General features: G+C 31.7%; 1 protein-coding gene across 1 annotated transcript; it reads left to right on the top strand.

Annotated features, from left to right (window-relative positions):
- Positions 1-10,423: 10,423 nt before the first annotated feature.
- On the top strand, positions 10,424-12,109 carry LOC133181479 (uncharacterized). The gene is made up of 4 exons (XM_061315974.1): positions 10,424-10,507; positions 10,977-11,073; positions 11,585-11,632; positions 11,775-12,109. The coding sequence occupies exons 1-4, from the start codon at positions 10,424-10,426 to the stop codon at positions 12,107-12,109; spliced, it is 564 nt and encodes a 187-aa protein (XP_061171958.1).
- The last annotated feature ends 6,595 nt before the right edge of the window (positions 12,110-18,704 follow it).

Below are 18,704 nucleotides of genomic sequence, written 5' to 3'. Positions count from 1 at the left end.
TTCCCAGTGAGCTTGAAATGAAGATACCACAGAGTCTGACACTTCTGTTTCATATTTGGATATTTTACTAGAAAAAGACCTTAATGGTAATCTAACAACCAAGCTCTATGATAAACATGATGACTTTAACTTTTCAATCGTCAACTTCCCTTACTTATGCAGCAATATCTTTATCAGCTGCATATGGGGTGTATATCTCTCAGTTGATTCAATACGCAAGAGTAGCTCTACGTATGATGATATTCTAAAACGAGGTAAGTTACTGGCAAACAAGTTGATGAAATAAGAACATCAACAGTCTCATTTAAAGTCATCCTTTCGTTATTTCTATGGTCAATACAATGACCTTGTCAGCAAATCTGTCATTGAGTCATATGCTGACTGACGTTTTTCATAATAATTGTTTGGCCATTATTCACACACTAAATTGTCGACGGATTTTTCCTTTATTTCCTGATTATGACAATGAGCACACGGCGAATGTGACGGTCGGCAGGGGATGCGCACTCCTTCATGGCACCTTATCCTACCTTTGATGTTTTTGGAGGTCCGTGTTTGCTCTTCTCCCGAGTTGTATTGTTTTAATGGATTTGAACTTGAATACTGTTCGTTATCTCCATATTTCATCACACACCCATTTATATATATATATATATTACATTCAGTTCGTGGATATCCGTTATTAATGTGACACCCTATCTGTACCTCTGTACTTATTTAAACTGAATTTATCTAACACAAGGTATTCATTGATGCTTTCTATTTTTGAAGCTGTTTGACTCTATCCAAAACTAATCGAAGACTTTAATAATGATGTTTGTCACTCTATTCGTAGATATTATTATCAGAAATCGTGTCTCTACGACGTCTAGGTACTAATCAAATAACATTGCTCCTTTCGATACTTATTTCTGTCAGTTTGTATCCACTAATACAACAATATTGTTCCTATTCATAGTTATTCTATTTGACAGTTTGTGTCTGCTAATAAAACACAGTTGTACCTATTCATACTTATTTTATTTGACTATCTGACAGTTTGTCCACTAATAAATCGGTATTGCTCCTATTCATATTTATTACATCTGACAGATTGTATCTACTACGAAAAAACTCTTTTGTTCCATCAATACTTATTCTATCTGACATTTTGTGTCTACTAATTAAACAATGTTAATACTTATTCTATCTGATAGTTTTTTGTCTACTGATAAAACACTGTTGTTCCTATTCATACTTATTCTATATGACAATTTGTGTCGAATAATAAAACACTATTAATACTTATTCTATGTGACAGTTTTGCCTACTAATCAAACTCTTTTTTCTTACTTATTCTATCTAACAGTTTTTTTTTTTTTGTCTACTAAAACGCTATTATTCTTATTCATACTTATTCTATCTGACAGATTGTAACTACTAAAGAAACACTATTGTTTTTATCCATACATATATTTGACAATTTGTGTCTACTTATCAAACACTGTTGTTCCTGTTTATTCTTATTCTGACAATTTGTGTCTAATAATAAAACACTATTTATACTCTTTCTATCTGACAGTTTGCGTCTTATAATAAATCACTATTGTTCCTATTCATACGTATTCTATCTGATAACTTGTGTTTAATACTAAAAAACTATCAATACTTATTCTACCTGTCAGTTTTGTCTACTAATCAAAACTTTTTTCCTATCCATACTAATTATAATTGAGAGTTTGTGTCTACTTATAAAACACTATTGTTCCTATTTACATTTATTTTATCTGATAGTTTGTGTCCACTAATTGAACACGCTTAATACTTATCTATCTTACAAATTTTTGTCGACAAATATTTTTCTATTAATCCTATTTATATCTATTGTGCCTCATAAAAAGCACATTTGTCCCTATTCATTCTTATTCTATTTGAAAACTTTTTTTCTACTTATAAAACACTATCGTTTTTATTTATACTTATTCTACCTGAAAGTTTTTGTTTACTAATAAAACACTATTGTTCTAATACATACTTAATCTATCCAATAGTTTTATATCTTTTAAAACTCCATTGTTCCAATTCACGAATACTTATTTTATTGGAAAGATAGTGTCTACAGATAAAAATATTGTTCCGTTTCATACTTATTCTGACATATTGTGTCATAATAAAACCCTATAGATTCATATTCTATATGACGGTTTGTGTCCACTAATAAAATAACTCTAGTATTGTTCCTCTCCATATTTATTCTATCTGGCAGTTTGTGTCTTCTTACTAATAATAGTTATTGTCTCAGAGAGTTTTTATCTACTAATAAAATGCCATTGTTTCTATTCATACTTATTATATCTAACAGTTTGTGTCTACTAAAAAAAAAAATTATTGTTTCTATCCAAACTTATTCTATCTGACAGTTTGTGTCTACTAATAAAACACTAAACCTATCCATACTAATTTTATCTAACAGTTTGTTTACTAATAAAACACTGTTGTTCCTTTTCATACTTATATTTATATGACAGTTTATGTCTCCTGATTAAGTACTTTTAAAAATTATACTATCGGACAGTTTTTGTCAGCTAATCAAACTCTATTGTTCCTATAATACTTAATTCGAAAGGTCTATGGTCGATACAATGGCCTTGTCAGCAAATACAATCTATCACTATATAAATATTGCGTGTAGTTGAGTGTAACATTGAAAATTTTCACCTTAAGAAAACCTTTGTCAACCGAGGCGCAGTCAGAATTTTGTGACCCCTGAGTGAAAATGCATTAATTCTTTCAAAACCATCTTCCCTGCTCCTGGGTATTAAACAGAATAAGTACAAAATTATTATGAACAAGGGTACCTTTTTCAAAATTGGGAAATTCATGGCCCCTGGGACAGGGGTTCTGGTGTTAGGGTGGGGCTCTTTTGATTATTTAGTGAAAATGCATTAATTCTTTGAAAACTTCTTCTCTTCTCCTGGGTATTATTTAAACAAACTAAGTGCATGGTTATGATCAGCAAGGATGCCTCTTCCATAATTGTGAAATTCATGGCCCCAGGGTCGGGGGTTCTGGTGAGGGGGGGGGGGGTTATTATATAATGAAAAAGCATAATTTCTTTCAAAAAGAATTCTTTCCTTTTCCTGGTAATAAAGCAAATAAACAAAGTGTATAGTTATGATAAGCAAGAGTGCTTCTTCCTGAATTGTGAGTTTCATGGCCCCTGTGTCGGATGTCCTGGTGTATGGGTGGTGTTCTATTATAATATAGTGAAAATGTATTAATTCTATTAAATAATCCTGCCTGCTCCTTGTTGTTGAGCAGATAGACAAAGTGCATAGTTATGATAAGCTATAGAGTTTCTTACAAAATTTTTAAAACCCGTGGTTCCAGGGCCAGGGCTTTTGATGTTTTTCGAGGGGGGGGGGGGGGGGGCTCTATTGTTAATATAGTGAAAATTTGTGATTCTTTGAAAATATCAAACTAGGTGCATAGTAATTATGATGATGGTACCTCTTCCAAATTTGTGAATTTCATGACCCTGGGTTGTGGGGTTTGGTGTTAGACTAGGGCTGCGTTGAATCTGTAGTGAAAATGCATTATTTCTCTTACAATTTTCTTTACTCCTGGGGCATGTCGGAGGCAAACAGTGTAAAAGATATAATAACCAAGGGTATTTTTACCAGAGGTTTGAACATCCTGGACCATTTGGTCAAGTGTTCTGGTCCTGACCAAGGCTCTATTAATTTGTATTCCACTGAGAGAAGTTTTTCCCCTTTGCCATTCACTTTTGATAATTGATCACTGTAAATAATGTATTTGAAAGGTTAATAGAATAAGAGAATTATGCAAGAATTTTTATTGGATAATACAAAAAGTACTTGTATAGTTTTAATGATCAGATAGACTTGTGAATAATTGATAAATAAAAATAAGACAAATATATCTTATTAATTGTTCTTCAAAGACCAAGAGAGGGGTTAAAAATAGTATAGAAGCACTAATAGTTTGTTAGTAGGCTGGATGATGATAGTGATAAATTTGGGACAAATTCGAACTTAATCTATGAGTTGTTTACAGTATACTACGCTAATTATTTCGTTGATCCTGATCATCCTATTTTTCTTGCTTTTGGGCAACAAAGCTTCATCTATCAGTTTATTTTATACTCTATGGATCCTCTAAATTGTTGTATTTTACACTGGCAGATTTAGACGGGCCTGGGTCCCCCTCTTGTGTCCAAAAATATGAAATTTAATAAATCAATTATTTTGGTGTGGTTCTTGGGCCCCCATCCCGACCCCCAATGGGTCGGGCCCCCCTTTTTCAAGAATCCTTGATCCGTCACTGTTATACTCAGGTGACCGTTAAGGTCATTGGGCCTCTTGTTTCATACGAGTCTGATCACATGGCTGAACACAAAACGAACCATTAAGTTTTTTTGCAGACAATTTTGTTTTGCATCAATCTTGATTATTCTATTTGGTACTGATTTGTTTATTTTTCATCAAGAAACTTCTATATTCATCTACATTGCTAGCTTTACGTGAAACATTTAACGTCTTTCAAAACGCACTTGTATCATAAATATCAATATTCCGATTCTAAAGGAATCTATCTGTCATATATTATGCATATAAATTACTTTTTCTCTTAATTCTCTCAAACATTTTAATATTGGAAATACAGTTGCTTCGAGTCTAAACATTTTGAATTTTGTACAATTAATGAAACTTGTCTTATCCGAATATTGTGTATTCCTAAAATACGATGTTTACTTTAAGTCCTTTTTTTTGTAAATTCAATAGTTTTATACAATTATTGACTCTTTTGGTGGTGAATATGGTTTGTTATTCACCAGAAATATGTCAATATTGACCGAGACGAATATGGTTTGTTATTCACCAGAAAAATATCAATATTGATATTTTTCTGGTGAATAACAAACCATATTCACCACCGAAAGAATCCATAATTGTTTTATTATATAGTCAGGATTTGAATGAATAAGACATTGAAGGCTGCATGACGACTCCATTTTCATTAACGAACTTCTGTCGTAGAAAAATAAAAAAAAATGTCCAGATTATAACTTTTAACTCCCGTGTTTTCCATTTGCTGTGTGTAAGACATCGAAATATTTGGAAAATAATCCTACAAGAAATTTGCCTAAAAGTTTTACTGCTCAGAAATACAGCATAAATATACAGCTGGCTCCGGCCGTTGCAACCATTGTTTTCAACGTTGTTTTAGGTATTGATTGTGACGTCACAATGCCGCTGCACGCGCACTAACCCTCCGGTGAATACTGTTTCAAATCCAGTGAATATGTAGTATTATGAACTGTTTACGTTTGTATAGATTATATAGGGACTTTTTATAGACTATATAATAAAACTTGTTATCTAATCCGGAATATTGCCTTATCCGGCCGATTTCTCTCGAACAAGTGGTGTCCGACTGTATGGATTAAACAAGATTTACTGCATTATATTATCTTTTACTTAAGATACTTTTTTGACATTAAATTAAAGCCAGTTTGTATTCAACATCAATAAAATTTTTTAGTATTTTAATCTAGGACCAAATTATGGATTTACAAGGATAGTAAAATCTGAAGTCGAGCGATGCAGAAGTGAGGTAGTATCTTTTTATATTAAGGAGGGATTCTTGTCTGGCTTCTGACCAGACAAAATATTCTAAGTATATTTGCTTGTATGTCTTATAAACTTAGCTGTAAAGTATTTAAAAGATAATATTTTTCTTTACTCATCATAATTGTACAATTTTAAATAGAAATGGTAAACTGAATTTTAAATCCATCAAGGACTATATTTTTAGCGCAACCGCGGCGTATGAAAATATCTCCTTTTCTGCCTATCAAAAAAACTTACAGAACATTGCATTTAGTTAAATTTTTTAAACAATGAAAGACTTAAAGGAATTTTGATATATAACTAAAATTAATAATAATGCCCTAAAACTTTAAAACATAGCAAATAAAAATGATTTTCTAAACATACTACAATCTTGTCAGCTTTTGAAAGCCTGTAACCTATTAACAGATTTGAGCAAAAAAATAGTAAAGTGTTTTTTCTCTCTTACTAAACGGTCGAAGCTTTTCGTTTTTGTATCATTTTGTATATTTATATGACTACTTTACCATATATAAAAATAAGAAATATTTAAATATAAAAAGTATATAGAAATAACTAATATATCCTAAAAAATTAAGAAAAATAGAAGAAATCCGGATTAGCCAATATCTATTTAAGGGGGCCAACTGGGGTTTTCATTGGGCAATACTTAACGCAGCATCTTAAAAAAAAACGTATTTACTTTATTTTAAAGCAACTATTTTTACGTAATTTATAAAAATTAACAAAATTAGGAAATCTTAGGTTAAAAATTCTAATCACGTTTTTAAATTATGATTTTTTAAACGATTTTTCAAATGATGGGTACATAGACGTGGTAAACGTGTGTTTTTGACGTTATGAATAACCGAAGTTCTTTAAAAGGGGTCATTAATTATGTCATAAAACAAGCAATCTGAGAGTATTGCATTAGCAATACTAGTCCCCTACCAGCAAGTGTAATATGGTTTCCGTTAAAAATTGAAAATGCCATAATTTCGTCAAAAATCAATAAAGCGGAACGAAATGCAAATTTTGATCTATAACTTATCAATGTAAAGTCACATACCAAAAATCAGCTCAATATCTGCAGCTCTATATCTAGAAAAAAATTGCGGAAAACCCTGAAAATTGGAAAGGTCGTAATTTCGTCAAAAATCATTGAAGCGGAACGAAATGCAAATTTATTCTGTAACTCATCAAGATACACTCACATACCGAAAATCAGCTCAATATCTGCAAGCGTTTAGAAAAAAAGTGTGGAAAACCAAGTGGGACAGACTGATAGATGCTCTTGAAATTTTAAACATAGGAAATTGAGAATCTCACAATCATTTATATAATTTTTATATAAATCTGTGGTATCTGTCATGTTTTGTAGTACTCTATAAAAACATGAAAATATCATGAATTTTGACATTTTGAGATGCCCCCTCTGGAAACCTGACGGTAGAATTTTGTGTTTCTTGCATAAAGTGTACAATATAGTATATCTCATCAAATAATATAATTTGAGCAAAAAGTATACAGTAGCATTTGTATAATTTGCTCCAAAGTGTGAAAAAATAGTATTTTCCCATATCATCCAATAGTTAATGTAGTTGTATTTTGAGATAGTCCCTCAAAATAACCAGACGGTAATTTTCACTTAACTTGGCATGTATACTGAAGTCAATGTAAGGTACATATGGTATAGAATTAAAGAGTTTCTCTATAGTAGTGTAACCGGAAGTAGAACTCTTTAATGAATAACTTAACAAAGTTAATAGCCAACTTGGCTTAAAGCAGTAAACTGCCTCCAGTTATGATTGTCAACCCAGGTAAGGGGATATCTGAACTATGATCAACGCTAAATGAAAACACAGTTGTAAGTTTTATAAATTTAATAAAGTGAGAATTAACCTTTGTAAATGATAACAAATAATAAATAATAGTCAAAATTTAAACAAGAATAAAGTCTTTCAAAATTGCACAGGAATAAATAGTTTTATCAAAAATATAATTTAATCTGGCAAGTGAATAACAATAAATAAATAAGACGTTTGTGAAAAATTTAATAGGAAAAATGGGAGGAATGTGAAAAACCTATGAAAATAATTTATGTCCCTACCGAGTTTCCATACTTATGAAAAAGGTCAAAAATCCTATTAAAAACTGCTATAAATGTCAGTGATTCGGAAAAATGTAAGGGAAATGAGCTACATCACCCAATATGAACTCTACTAATCAACACTCTAGAGTTGAACTTAAAATAATAATGCTAAATCTGGATTCTAAAAATATCTAACCCAGATAATAAACAACACCAAAAATAAATAAATAAATAGTAAATAGTGGTTCTAGGAATTATACCTGTTATCTACAAATCCCTAGACCAGGCTGGACTTGGAAAGGGGAAAACTAAATTAACTCTATAAAACCTACATCCTAACTGTTTCCTAACAAAAACCTAGAACTTGTGAAAAACATGAAACTAAAGCTAGCTAAGACCTAGAGTACTGTTAAACCATGAGGTTTTCTTACCACTCTAAGGTACTAATTAAATAGTGCTCATAAACCATGAGGTTTTCTTAGCACAGTAAAGAGGAACTAATCATGAGGTTGTGTTCCCCAACCCAAGTGAAGAAAACTACACGAACACGGCTTTAAATACCCTAGCTATAGGCCCAAATATAAAAGCCAATAAACATCAAAGATTCTACAACTAAGTTAACCAATCAGAACACAGCTACCAAAAGTACTATGGAAAGACTCCTAACATGGATGACACTTCCTGTTTAAAAAGTAAAACATGTGGAATGTCAACACATGTCCTAACTTATAAAAAACAAATAATAAAGGGGTTTTACTTAAGTAACAACTGAAAACATAAGGTAAATAGAATTATCAGACTGAAATACCAACAAATACTTGCAAAATGTAATTTACGAAACAAGGGCTATGAAATAGAAATCTAAACCACTACAGTAGTATTCACACAATAAAACCCCAATCAGCTCCCTTAAGTTAAATATTGTCAATTAATTTGGTTGAATCATTTGATAGACCCAATATGGTAACATCTTTTTGTGCAAAAAGAAAAACATTTCACCTTTTAAAATAGAAGTAGGCATCACATGATTAGTAACATTAATTTTTTTTTACTCTAAATGGCAAGGAAAAAGATAATGACGTTGACCTGACCTTGTTTCTCAAAAAACGGTCAAATTTAATCTAATTGATACCATCACTTAGTGATATTGTCTTCTTGAATGTAAGAAAATTTCATTAATTTTTAAATACAAGAAATATGAGAAGAATATGAGAAGAATCCCTCCTTAACAATTGAATTTACTTTAATTTGACTATGTAGAAATTTGGTCCTCTGTGAAGTAAAATCCACATAGTAATAAGTAAATAATTGAACATTTCTTAGCAAAATTCATGAAATGTATATTTTGATAAAATTTTTGATTTTTTCTCAGCTTTTGTCTTTTTTCCTAAAATTCAGAAATACATGAAATTCCTGATTACACATATTTGCTGTACTATAATTAAGAAATGCATTTGTATTTTGAAGATTCATGAGGACATGACCTACGATGCTTCACGCCGGCATATTTCATAAAGCGCGTTAGCGCTTCATAATGAATATGCCGGCGTGAAGCGTTGTAGTTCATGTACCTTTGAATTTTTAAAAATTTAATTCATTTCTTATATCTACATTATTTTTTTGATGAGTTGCCACAAATTACGCCATTCAACTGTTATTTTTAAAGCAAAACACTTTGCACTATAGTTTTGACGTCAAGTACGGCATTATGACGTAACAATAGAGATAATCATGCTCATCCATGGTAGTTCATGAGAAATTGAACAGTCTAATCTTCAGAAAAAAAAATATTTGGCAATGTAAATACATTTATTTATATATAATCTTTGTGTGTGTGTGTGAATGAGGGTGTGTGTGGGTGTGTGTGTGTGTGATATAAAGATATTTGAAATTTATTTAAGCATTGAATCATTATTTTTTGAAAGATATAATCTCATAACTGCAACAGTGTGTGCAAACAAATTGAGTAAACCGCGTTAGTGCGTGGAATTGCACACACCGTTGCAGTTATGAGATTATATCGTTCAAAAAATGATGATTCAATGCTTATATTTACATTTTTTAACTCCTTGCCTTGACTGCAAATGTGATTTATATTTCAAAACCCCTGTATTATCCTTTGGGTAAGTTACAAGAAATGAAAGAGCCATTTGAAAAGCTTCTGTTTAATGTGAGCGTGAATTTTGATTTTTGCTTATGATATTGCACTTCCACGGCGGTCAACGTTTTAACGCATACTTTAACCTTTTGACCCCTGTCCGTCTCATGGTGTTTTGAATGCCGTAGATTTCCTCACACTTTATAAGCAAAATACATGTTGAATGTAAATATTTCCCCTTTGTTTAATACACTAGTACCATTCATATGTTTGCAAAATATTAATAAATGAACAGAGTACTAGATTTTGAAGGTCTCTTATCCGAGTATCTACCTTATAGACCAGACTTTTCTAACTCGAAATTGAACCAAGAGTATAACAAATTTGTTAATTATTTTTCTCGGTCATAAAGCCTAAGTCTTGAAGTCAAATTATGATTTGGATTCCTTAACAGTATATTTTGATTTATTTTATTCTGGAGAGAGAGAGAGAGAGAGAGAGAGAGAGAGAGAGAGAGAGAGGTATTTTCTCTGCTTAACCAGACTTTCAAATTCTTAAAAACATTTACTGAATTACATTATTGAACAGATAACTTTTAGTGGACCAAATTACATTTGCGGAATGGGATTTCCTGGCTGTACTGGAGGATTCAGCTTCGAGGTCGAATATAGTCAGAGTTTATTTAAAAAGAAAATTGAAGTTACGGTATGTATACCAAAATCTATTAAGTGATACAACTGTCAGATACAAGTAGTAATTTCATTTATAGAAAAATTTTCTTTGAATTACCATGCTAGTCAGATCCATAATTTCCATCAATAAGACTTGATGGAGTCTTTCTCTCTTGTATCTAGCACTTCAGCGTCTTTCAAGTAAGCGATATTCCTACGACAAAATATTTTAAAGGATACATTGAAAACAAAAATGTTTTTCGTGAAATTTTACAACAGAAGTATAAACCCCTTATCTCTACATCTGGTAGGCGTCCTCTCCGCATCATGTATTTTGACAATCTCAAATATCAATTCAGATACAGCATTATTTGTTTGCAAGTATTACATTGTAAATGTTGATGACGAAGTCCATTACAGATAACGAAATTACTTGCAAATTTAATTTTTGTTTTGTCAAAATGAATTGCACGTGAAAATAAAAGTTTTGATATGTTCTTCAGGATGATTGTAAAGTCCAGAAACGCCCTTGCATAAAATTCAATCGACTGAAGATGAATTGCGAAAACCAAACAGAGTATGAAATTTACACAATTGCAGGTGAGAAAAACAATATAAACTTAACTATACACAAATGTATATAATTTTTGTAGAGTGCAAGGTATGTTTTGATGCTTGACTCTTAAACGTACCATTGTGTTATATTTCTGAAGTTTTCATCATTCATCATTCTAATCTAAGCACTTGCAAACCTGTATGTTCTTAAACCAGATATACAAGTAGATATAAAATTATAGTCTACTTTCATCAACCATCCTGATGTCAATTAAAATTGTATTATGGTAATCTGCGAAATTGACAATTCGCCTTAATAATTGAACCTGTGAAACAAAATAAGCATAAGGCAATGAACAGTTCCAACAGCAATGTGAATTATATGGAAAGCACATGTTTTTAAATAAAACGTGTCGTTACAAATTGAAAATAAGGACAAAACAGATTTATTTTTTTGTGAATAAAGCGTCATTAAGAACAAAAAAATGATGCTGTTTAAATCTAAACTATTATGAGATTAACTTTTTTTTTTAAATTTTCTGGTCTTTCTTTTTAGAAAAATCATTAATGATGGCTGACCGTTTAGCTGTTGTAGGATTTTACCGTATGTAAGATTAATTCTAGGAAAGTTTTTATTTTTATGAAATATTGCAAATATTTCCATAAATTAATCATAGTAATAAATAAATATTTTATCAAAAATTCTGATTAACTTTGAAATAATATGCACGTTAATCGTCTTACAGATCGAGAGGAACCAAAAGTAAGCAAATGGGAATTCCTGAATAATTTTACACTTGCAGAAATCAAAAATATCATGAAACCAGTTTTACAGAGGGCCAAGTCAGAAGCAAAGATTCCAGTCGGGAATCTGTCCTCCAGTCTGAGAAAGAAGGGGAGCGCTTCTGATTTTAGAACATCTTCTACAGGGATTGGTATTCTTGGAGGAAGTCTTTTAGGAGTGATGTTTTTGGTCATCTTCGTGTCCGATATCGTCACTTTGAAAATCCATTTAAGGGCCATGTTCCGAAATGTCTATCATTTTGTAAGAAAGGTTACAGGCAATCTTGCTGAAGATTAGCACGCCATTCCTTCTCCTTCTCTATCATTAATATTCAAAGCAGAAGAGCACGAGAGGAATTACTTTAAACTGACAGATGTTTAGTTCGTTGATTTCTTTATAGACTAACCTTTGTTTTTCGAGGGTTGTACCTAAACTTTTGTCGACAGAAAATTTTTCAGGGAATTCAATAATAATATCAATATCCATTTCAACATCATTGGGTCGTAATTTGACAGACGTGTTTCATACCAATTTATAGTTTTTGTACTAAATTTGACTACGGAATATTCCATCTACCTGATCCATATATAGGTCTCACGGCTGGTGCGACCGGTTTACAGGGGATGCTTACTCCTCCTAGGCACCTGATTCCAATTCTGGAATATCCGAGGGTCCGTGTTTTATGCACTGTTCAAAGAATTGTTTGTAGATTTTTTGAGATCGATCACTGTTTGTTATCTTCACCTATTTCAGGGATCGATCACTATTCATTATGTTCACCTTTTTCATTGAACTGGAACATGAACCTGAATATTTTTTGATGAAATGCTCATCAGCATGTTAACGTTATTGTTTAAAGTTATACTAACGATTATATTACAATGGAACACTTTAATCACCGAGTGAGCTAGGATGGGAGAGCACGGCACACAACTAATTTTAAAAATTTTTAAAATCGATTCTATTGTGTCGAAATTTATATTGTTTCAAAGAACACGTGGAAATTCATAGAAATTGCATAGAAACTGTAGGCTGGAGGGGTACGATAATTTTATTGGACAACCAATTAAACTGCGAAATAGTGGCTACTTTTTAGGCTTCACATATTAGCAAACAAATGAAAAAGTGGCGTTGGAAGTTTCCACGGGACAGCATGCTGTCTTAAAATAATGTATTTTTTTTTAAAAACGTTGTCTGAAACTATATCTGAACGGTCAGTTTAAAAAAACAAAAACAAAAGAACCTGTGATGGTATGATTACAAGCTGATCAGCTTTTTCTATTTCTTTAACAATATTCAGCACTGGACAGAAAATGAAATAAAGTGCAAAGTCAGAAATATTATGACAGACAGTAACCAGTACCATTGTTCCAATAATGGTATAGTTAAACAGAAATCGAGAATGTTATACATACCGAGCAATCTGCTGAAAAAATGAATTCCTTATATGCTTTTCAATTACTATAGAACATTAATAAGTTCTAAGGTATAAGGCTTTTAAGATATTTTCGTTTTTTATTCAAAATATTTAGAACCTGTAGCTCTAATTACGGCAATGTTTCGTGATCGGGAATTTACTTTTCAAGATCGCCATCCTTTAAAAAACATATGAAGACTTGCATAAATTAATGTTATATACAAAACGAAGAATAACAAAGTTATATAATGTTTAATTTGTGAATCAAACAAGTTAATACATGTGATAAGATGACAAATCAAACTGCATTGTTATGGCGAGTTTCTTCGTCTTCGCTGCGTCTCCCTCGCTATCGTCGCTGCTATTTTTACAATGTTAACAGATTTTTCAGATTTTTTCTTGCTGACAATTCTAGCATATAAGGTTGAATATTCAATTTATATCGATAAAATAAGTGATTTGGTCGTCCACAACGCAGAAAATTCAGGTTGTATCGCGTATATTTTAGTAAGATTAATGAAGAGCTGATCAGCCATTGTCGCCTTTGACGTCACAGGGTCACGTGATTGCTATCTAATTAACTTAGATTTTTAATTCAGGGGTTTTCATTTGAGTCAATAATTGGTTAATTACCGCGATTTATCCACAGTAAAAACACAGAATTTATAAATTGTGGTCATAAGGAACGTAATACGCTTTTAATTTCAAATAATTTAGAAACATGCGATAAGTCCTTTAAGCACTATGAACATAAGCAGCATGTAGAGAGTGATATTTTTTATACTCTCATCAAACATTTTACCAAAAATAATTTTGTGCAACAGTGAATTGGGTTTGATTTTTGCGAGATTGCAACACACTGACAGTGATATCATCCGACACGACGAATGGCGGAAATTGCCCCATCTTTGACACGTTTAAGAACTTGACACTTGTCATTTTTCCTATTTTGTTATTTAGCTACATTGTTCTTTGTGATGTAAACTTTTTATCATTTATTTCCTCAATAAATGAGCATTCAAATTCCTGACTATGTTGTGTTAATGCTTTGAGAAGTCGCATAACGTGCCAAACAGAGCATCACCTTATCATTGATACATGTATTGGGTAATTTCTTCTAAAGAATAAGGTCCAATTGCGTATAAATTGGGATATTTTCAAACACAATATGGAAAATGTTATTTGTTGCGCATTGAAAATACTCTGATGGAGTCGACTTCGTATTATCTCGATTCCTTACCTTTCGCTTTATTGTTATTGTTTAAACATGCTTTGAAGTTGAATTCCTAATTAATACAACTGGTTATGTATATTTTAACCCCGCTTATCTCATTCTGTTTGGCTAAAACTTCAGCAAATGTAAACAAGTAATATCAGATATCGTCTATTGCTTAACAAGTTTGTATTATTTAATCATTGAAACATATAATAAAACAATTATTCCTGTTTGAGGTCAATAATATAATGCTTACTTTTGTCAACACTGGGTTCGGGAAGGGTTTATTATGAGACATACATCTCATAGACGATATCTACAAACAAATATGATGGATGCATGTACAATGTATGTATACATGTAATTACAAAATTGACCAAGTGTGTTTTAATATTTGTACATAAAACACACATTAATAATTTCTGGAGTTTTTGATAACATAATTTAAAATATAAACAACCAAGATAGATGGCTAGGTTTGCTTAACGATTCTGTATCAATTAATCATTGAATCATATAATAAAACATGCAATTATTGCTGTTTTTCAGCCAACACGATGATTAAGCCATGCACTCACCCTTCCCGCTCGGTGAATATTGTTCTCCTCAGGTGTCTTAATCATCGTATTCACTGAAAAAAGCAATAATTGTATAAGCATAAGCAACTTACCTGGCAACGGATAACACAGCGATAATCTCACGCACGTGAGTACATATTTTATTCATGTTGGGTTCGTCGTAGATTTATCGATACGTCCATTATGCCCCGAAAGTTTAATTCAGAGTAGGATTGCAAAAACAACAAAGAGAGGAAACTGTTTGAACTGAATTCAAACCGATGCAGGCAACTGAAAAATAAATTGATGCTACAGGAATATCAACATCTTGTTTAAAGTCAGCATTTTCAGTAGATATTTATAAAGCTTGTTATGCATGTTGTTAATGCTGAATGCTTTCAATACTTATCTTTGTCGAATGATACATACTGATGCTTTAATATATATTCTCAACACCTATTTTTCTGCTTGTTTTTCGTTCCTTGTGGAACACGTTTTATTGTATTATATATATATTCTCATTGTTAATCTACCGCGTGGCGCAGTGGTTAGAACGTTTGCTATAGAGTGGCGGCGTAAGGTGTTGATCCTTACGTCGCGGGTTCGTATCCACTTCGGGACGTGGAGACTGGTCTTTTGGATGAAACCGTATAAACCGAGGTACCGTGTCGCAGTAGGCGCTGGCAACGATAAAGATACCTCACTGCTCAATGACCCAGAGTGCCGAGTATAGGTCAAAATTTACAGCCCTCCACCCGCAAGTGGTGGGGTCTCCATATGATTGAAAAATTCTCAAGAAGGACGTTAAACAACAAACAAACAAACAAACATTGTTAATCTACATAAAGAAAATGGTTCCTATACTAAAAAGGACATCAAAGACCAAAATATTTCCTCAAATTAGTTTTATTTTTGACAATGATTAATTTAATAACATTTAATTGGGCTTAAAATTCTTCTGGTCAATCTTTAGTATCTGATATGATTATTTTAACGAAGAAAAACCTTGAAATAGAAATATATCAGGATTTGTGTTCGTGACGGGTAAAATAACAAATTCAATTGCGTAGGAAAAATATGCTGGACACAAGTGGTAGAACAATTCACCTTTAAGTCTCCATGAGGGTATTGGTTTGCATGCAGGTGTTGTAATTAACTTGCATTGTTTATCGGAAGATCAATTTAGTTATGATGAAGGGACAACCAGTTGTACACAACTGACCAAAGATCAGTCGTTGTATAAATTGTCCATAAGGAATAAAAAAAAAGGATTGTTTCAAAAGTTTAACATGAATTTTACAGTGCAATCAGAAATTAAAGAGAATTGGTGGACAGAAAAATATAGGGTGAATTCACCATGCATCGGACACCCTCGCACTTCAACAAGTTCTAGCGATATCGCTACCGACCGAATATTATCAAAATGGAACTTAATATGTAGTATGTGGTTAAAATATAAATTTTTGACACAACCGTGCCCTATTTATTGAGAAAATATCATTAAAAATCGATTTTTTCGGAATAAGTCAGAATTCACCATGGATCGGACAATATTCACCATGCATCGGACATACGATATTTAAACCAGAAAAATATCATACCTTGATCTCGGTGCTTAAAAATGAGTGATATCAAAACATTTTTATCTTTTATTTAAAAACTAACCTTCTAATTAAATTTGAATGACTATTTCGATCCACAAATGTGAAGAGATTTTAGTTGCATCACATTGCCTTAGAAAGGCTTTACAATACTAGTGATATGGCAGCTCGCGCCTTTGTCTCGTGGGTTATCATCATCTAGTTTAAAGAAATAAACAGAGTCCACTTCTAGTCGTCATATATCGATTATTTGTATTTACACTTAAAATTTAGAGTTTCTATTTTCGTAAAATAGCTGTCATTTGGGTTTTATATGAAAATGGAAGTGATTACCCATGCATCGGAAAGTGTCCGATGCATGGTTAATTTTTGTCCGATGTACGGTGAAATAAACATACTAGTTAAAAACAACTCTAAGAAATATTATACAAACATTGAAGTAAAATTTTTGAAAATTTCTGTAAAATTATCAATTATTGATAAATTTTACCTAGGTCAGACGAGTTCCGTTGACGTCTATTTAAAAGAACGACAACTCTAAAAATTGCAAAATCGTATATATTTCTGGTTACTCCTCTTTGATGATGCAAAATATGACGTAATTTCAAGGCCATTCCTGTGGTATTTTTATCACAACATGAAAATGAAAATCGGCATCATTAAAAAGTTTAAATCTTCACCTTTAAGACAGAAACAAGTAAAAGCACGGGGAGACTCGGGTTCAATGAAAGTTTATTGCTTAAAGTTGTCCGAAGCAAGGTATGTGTCCGATGCATGGTTAACTCACCCTAAGTTTAAAGTCAAATTGTGCGTGTATAGCAGCTTAAAATATTTCATAATATCTATGGTAATGTATATTATAATGTTTACATATTTTTTCAGGGTGATTTGAGGAAGCAATTGTCCATGATAAAATGTAGAGTTTTAAATTTGTTGTAAGGAATGCTTGTAAAAAGTGTACAAAAGTCGTACGTTTTGATTTTACTGACTTTTGAAAAAATTGTCGATTTCAAATTTTCTAAAACTTCTTTAGAGATTTTTTAGAATCCACATCTGATTTACAACACCTATAGAATATGCTGTAGCGCACTAGATCGGAATATTTATTTAAAAAAAAAACACCCGCCCCTCTCTTCCCCGCCTTGGAATAAAATGGTTGTCCCTTAACTTATATGAACTTCTCTTTATAATATCTAACAAATCGATATACCTGTCCAACAAATACGGGTCAACATAATTTTCTGGCAAATCGACAAAATTTTCTAACAATTCAACATATTTATCTGACCAAATAATTAATGACCAGTTGTCTTCTGACTAGTCGACATCAGTTAACATTTAATTTCTTCGACTTAATAAGATGCTATGTGGACTTGCCAACAAATGACGAATTAACAATTACTGATCTCGACGTGTCAAATATTATGTCCACTACAGTAATTATGATGACTTGTTAGAAATTGATAGCGATTTGTCTGAAGATAATGTGCCAAATCCTATTGTAGACTTGTAGTAAAGATATTTTGTCAAACATCAAGTCAGCAAAAAGAGTTGACTAGACATTAATAACAGATAAGTGGTTGCAAAACTTTGCCGCCGTTATGGCATAGTTGCAATTATGCACTGTATATATGTATGTATATATATATATATATATATATATATATATATATATATATATATATATATATATATATATATATATATATATATATATATATATGGCGACAGGACAGCAAATTTATACAACAAAATAACTAGATTTGCTGTTTTCCTATATCTATTTGGCACTAATATTCTAATCAAATAGCATAATAAATCTTGTATACATCAGAGTTCTTACCGAAGCCGCATAAAATACTAAGCCTTGATTTATATGTACCTACACATTTCAAAGCCATTTTATTTTGGCCCAACGATTTTTTGGTGTAAATATATGGACCCAGTATTAAACTAATAGACTACGGTAAAAGAAATATACTTAATTATTTCTTCTTAGTAATTTCACTTTTTAGAAAAAGATAACTTTTCATAGATCTAAAGTACTTAAAAAAATCTTTTTTGTTTTCGCAGTCGTCGAACGTCTAAAAATGTTGTTGAG

Source organism: Saccostrea echinata, unplaced genomic scaffold, assembly GCF_033153115.1.
Source record: "Saccostrea echinata isolate AGI-Se365-2 ecotype Australia unplaced genomic scaffold, CSIRO_AGI_Sech_v1 ptg000001l, whole genome shotgun sequence".
NCBI classification, from domain to species: domain Eukaryota; kingdom Metazoa; phylum Mollusca; class Bivalvia; order Ostreida; family Ostreidae; genus Saccostrea; species Saccostrea echinata.
This window is presented reverse-complemented; position numbering and strand designations above follow the sequence as displayed.

Bases quoted from the DNA above. Each gene is read 5' to 3' on its own strand.
- LOC133181479 (XM_061315974.1), top strand. From the start codon at position 10,424: ATGGGATTTCCTGGCTGTACTGGAGGATTCAGCTTCGAGGTCGAATAT. The intron at 10,508-10,976 runs GTATGTATACCA...TATGTTCTTCAG, and splicing joins AAAAGAAAATTGAAGTTACG to GATGATTGTAAAGTCCAGAA. The intron at 11,074-11,584 runs GTGAGAAAAACA...CTTTCTTTTTAG, and splicing joins TGAAATTTACACAATTGCAG to AAAAATCATTAATGATGGCT.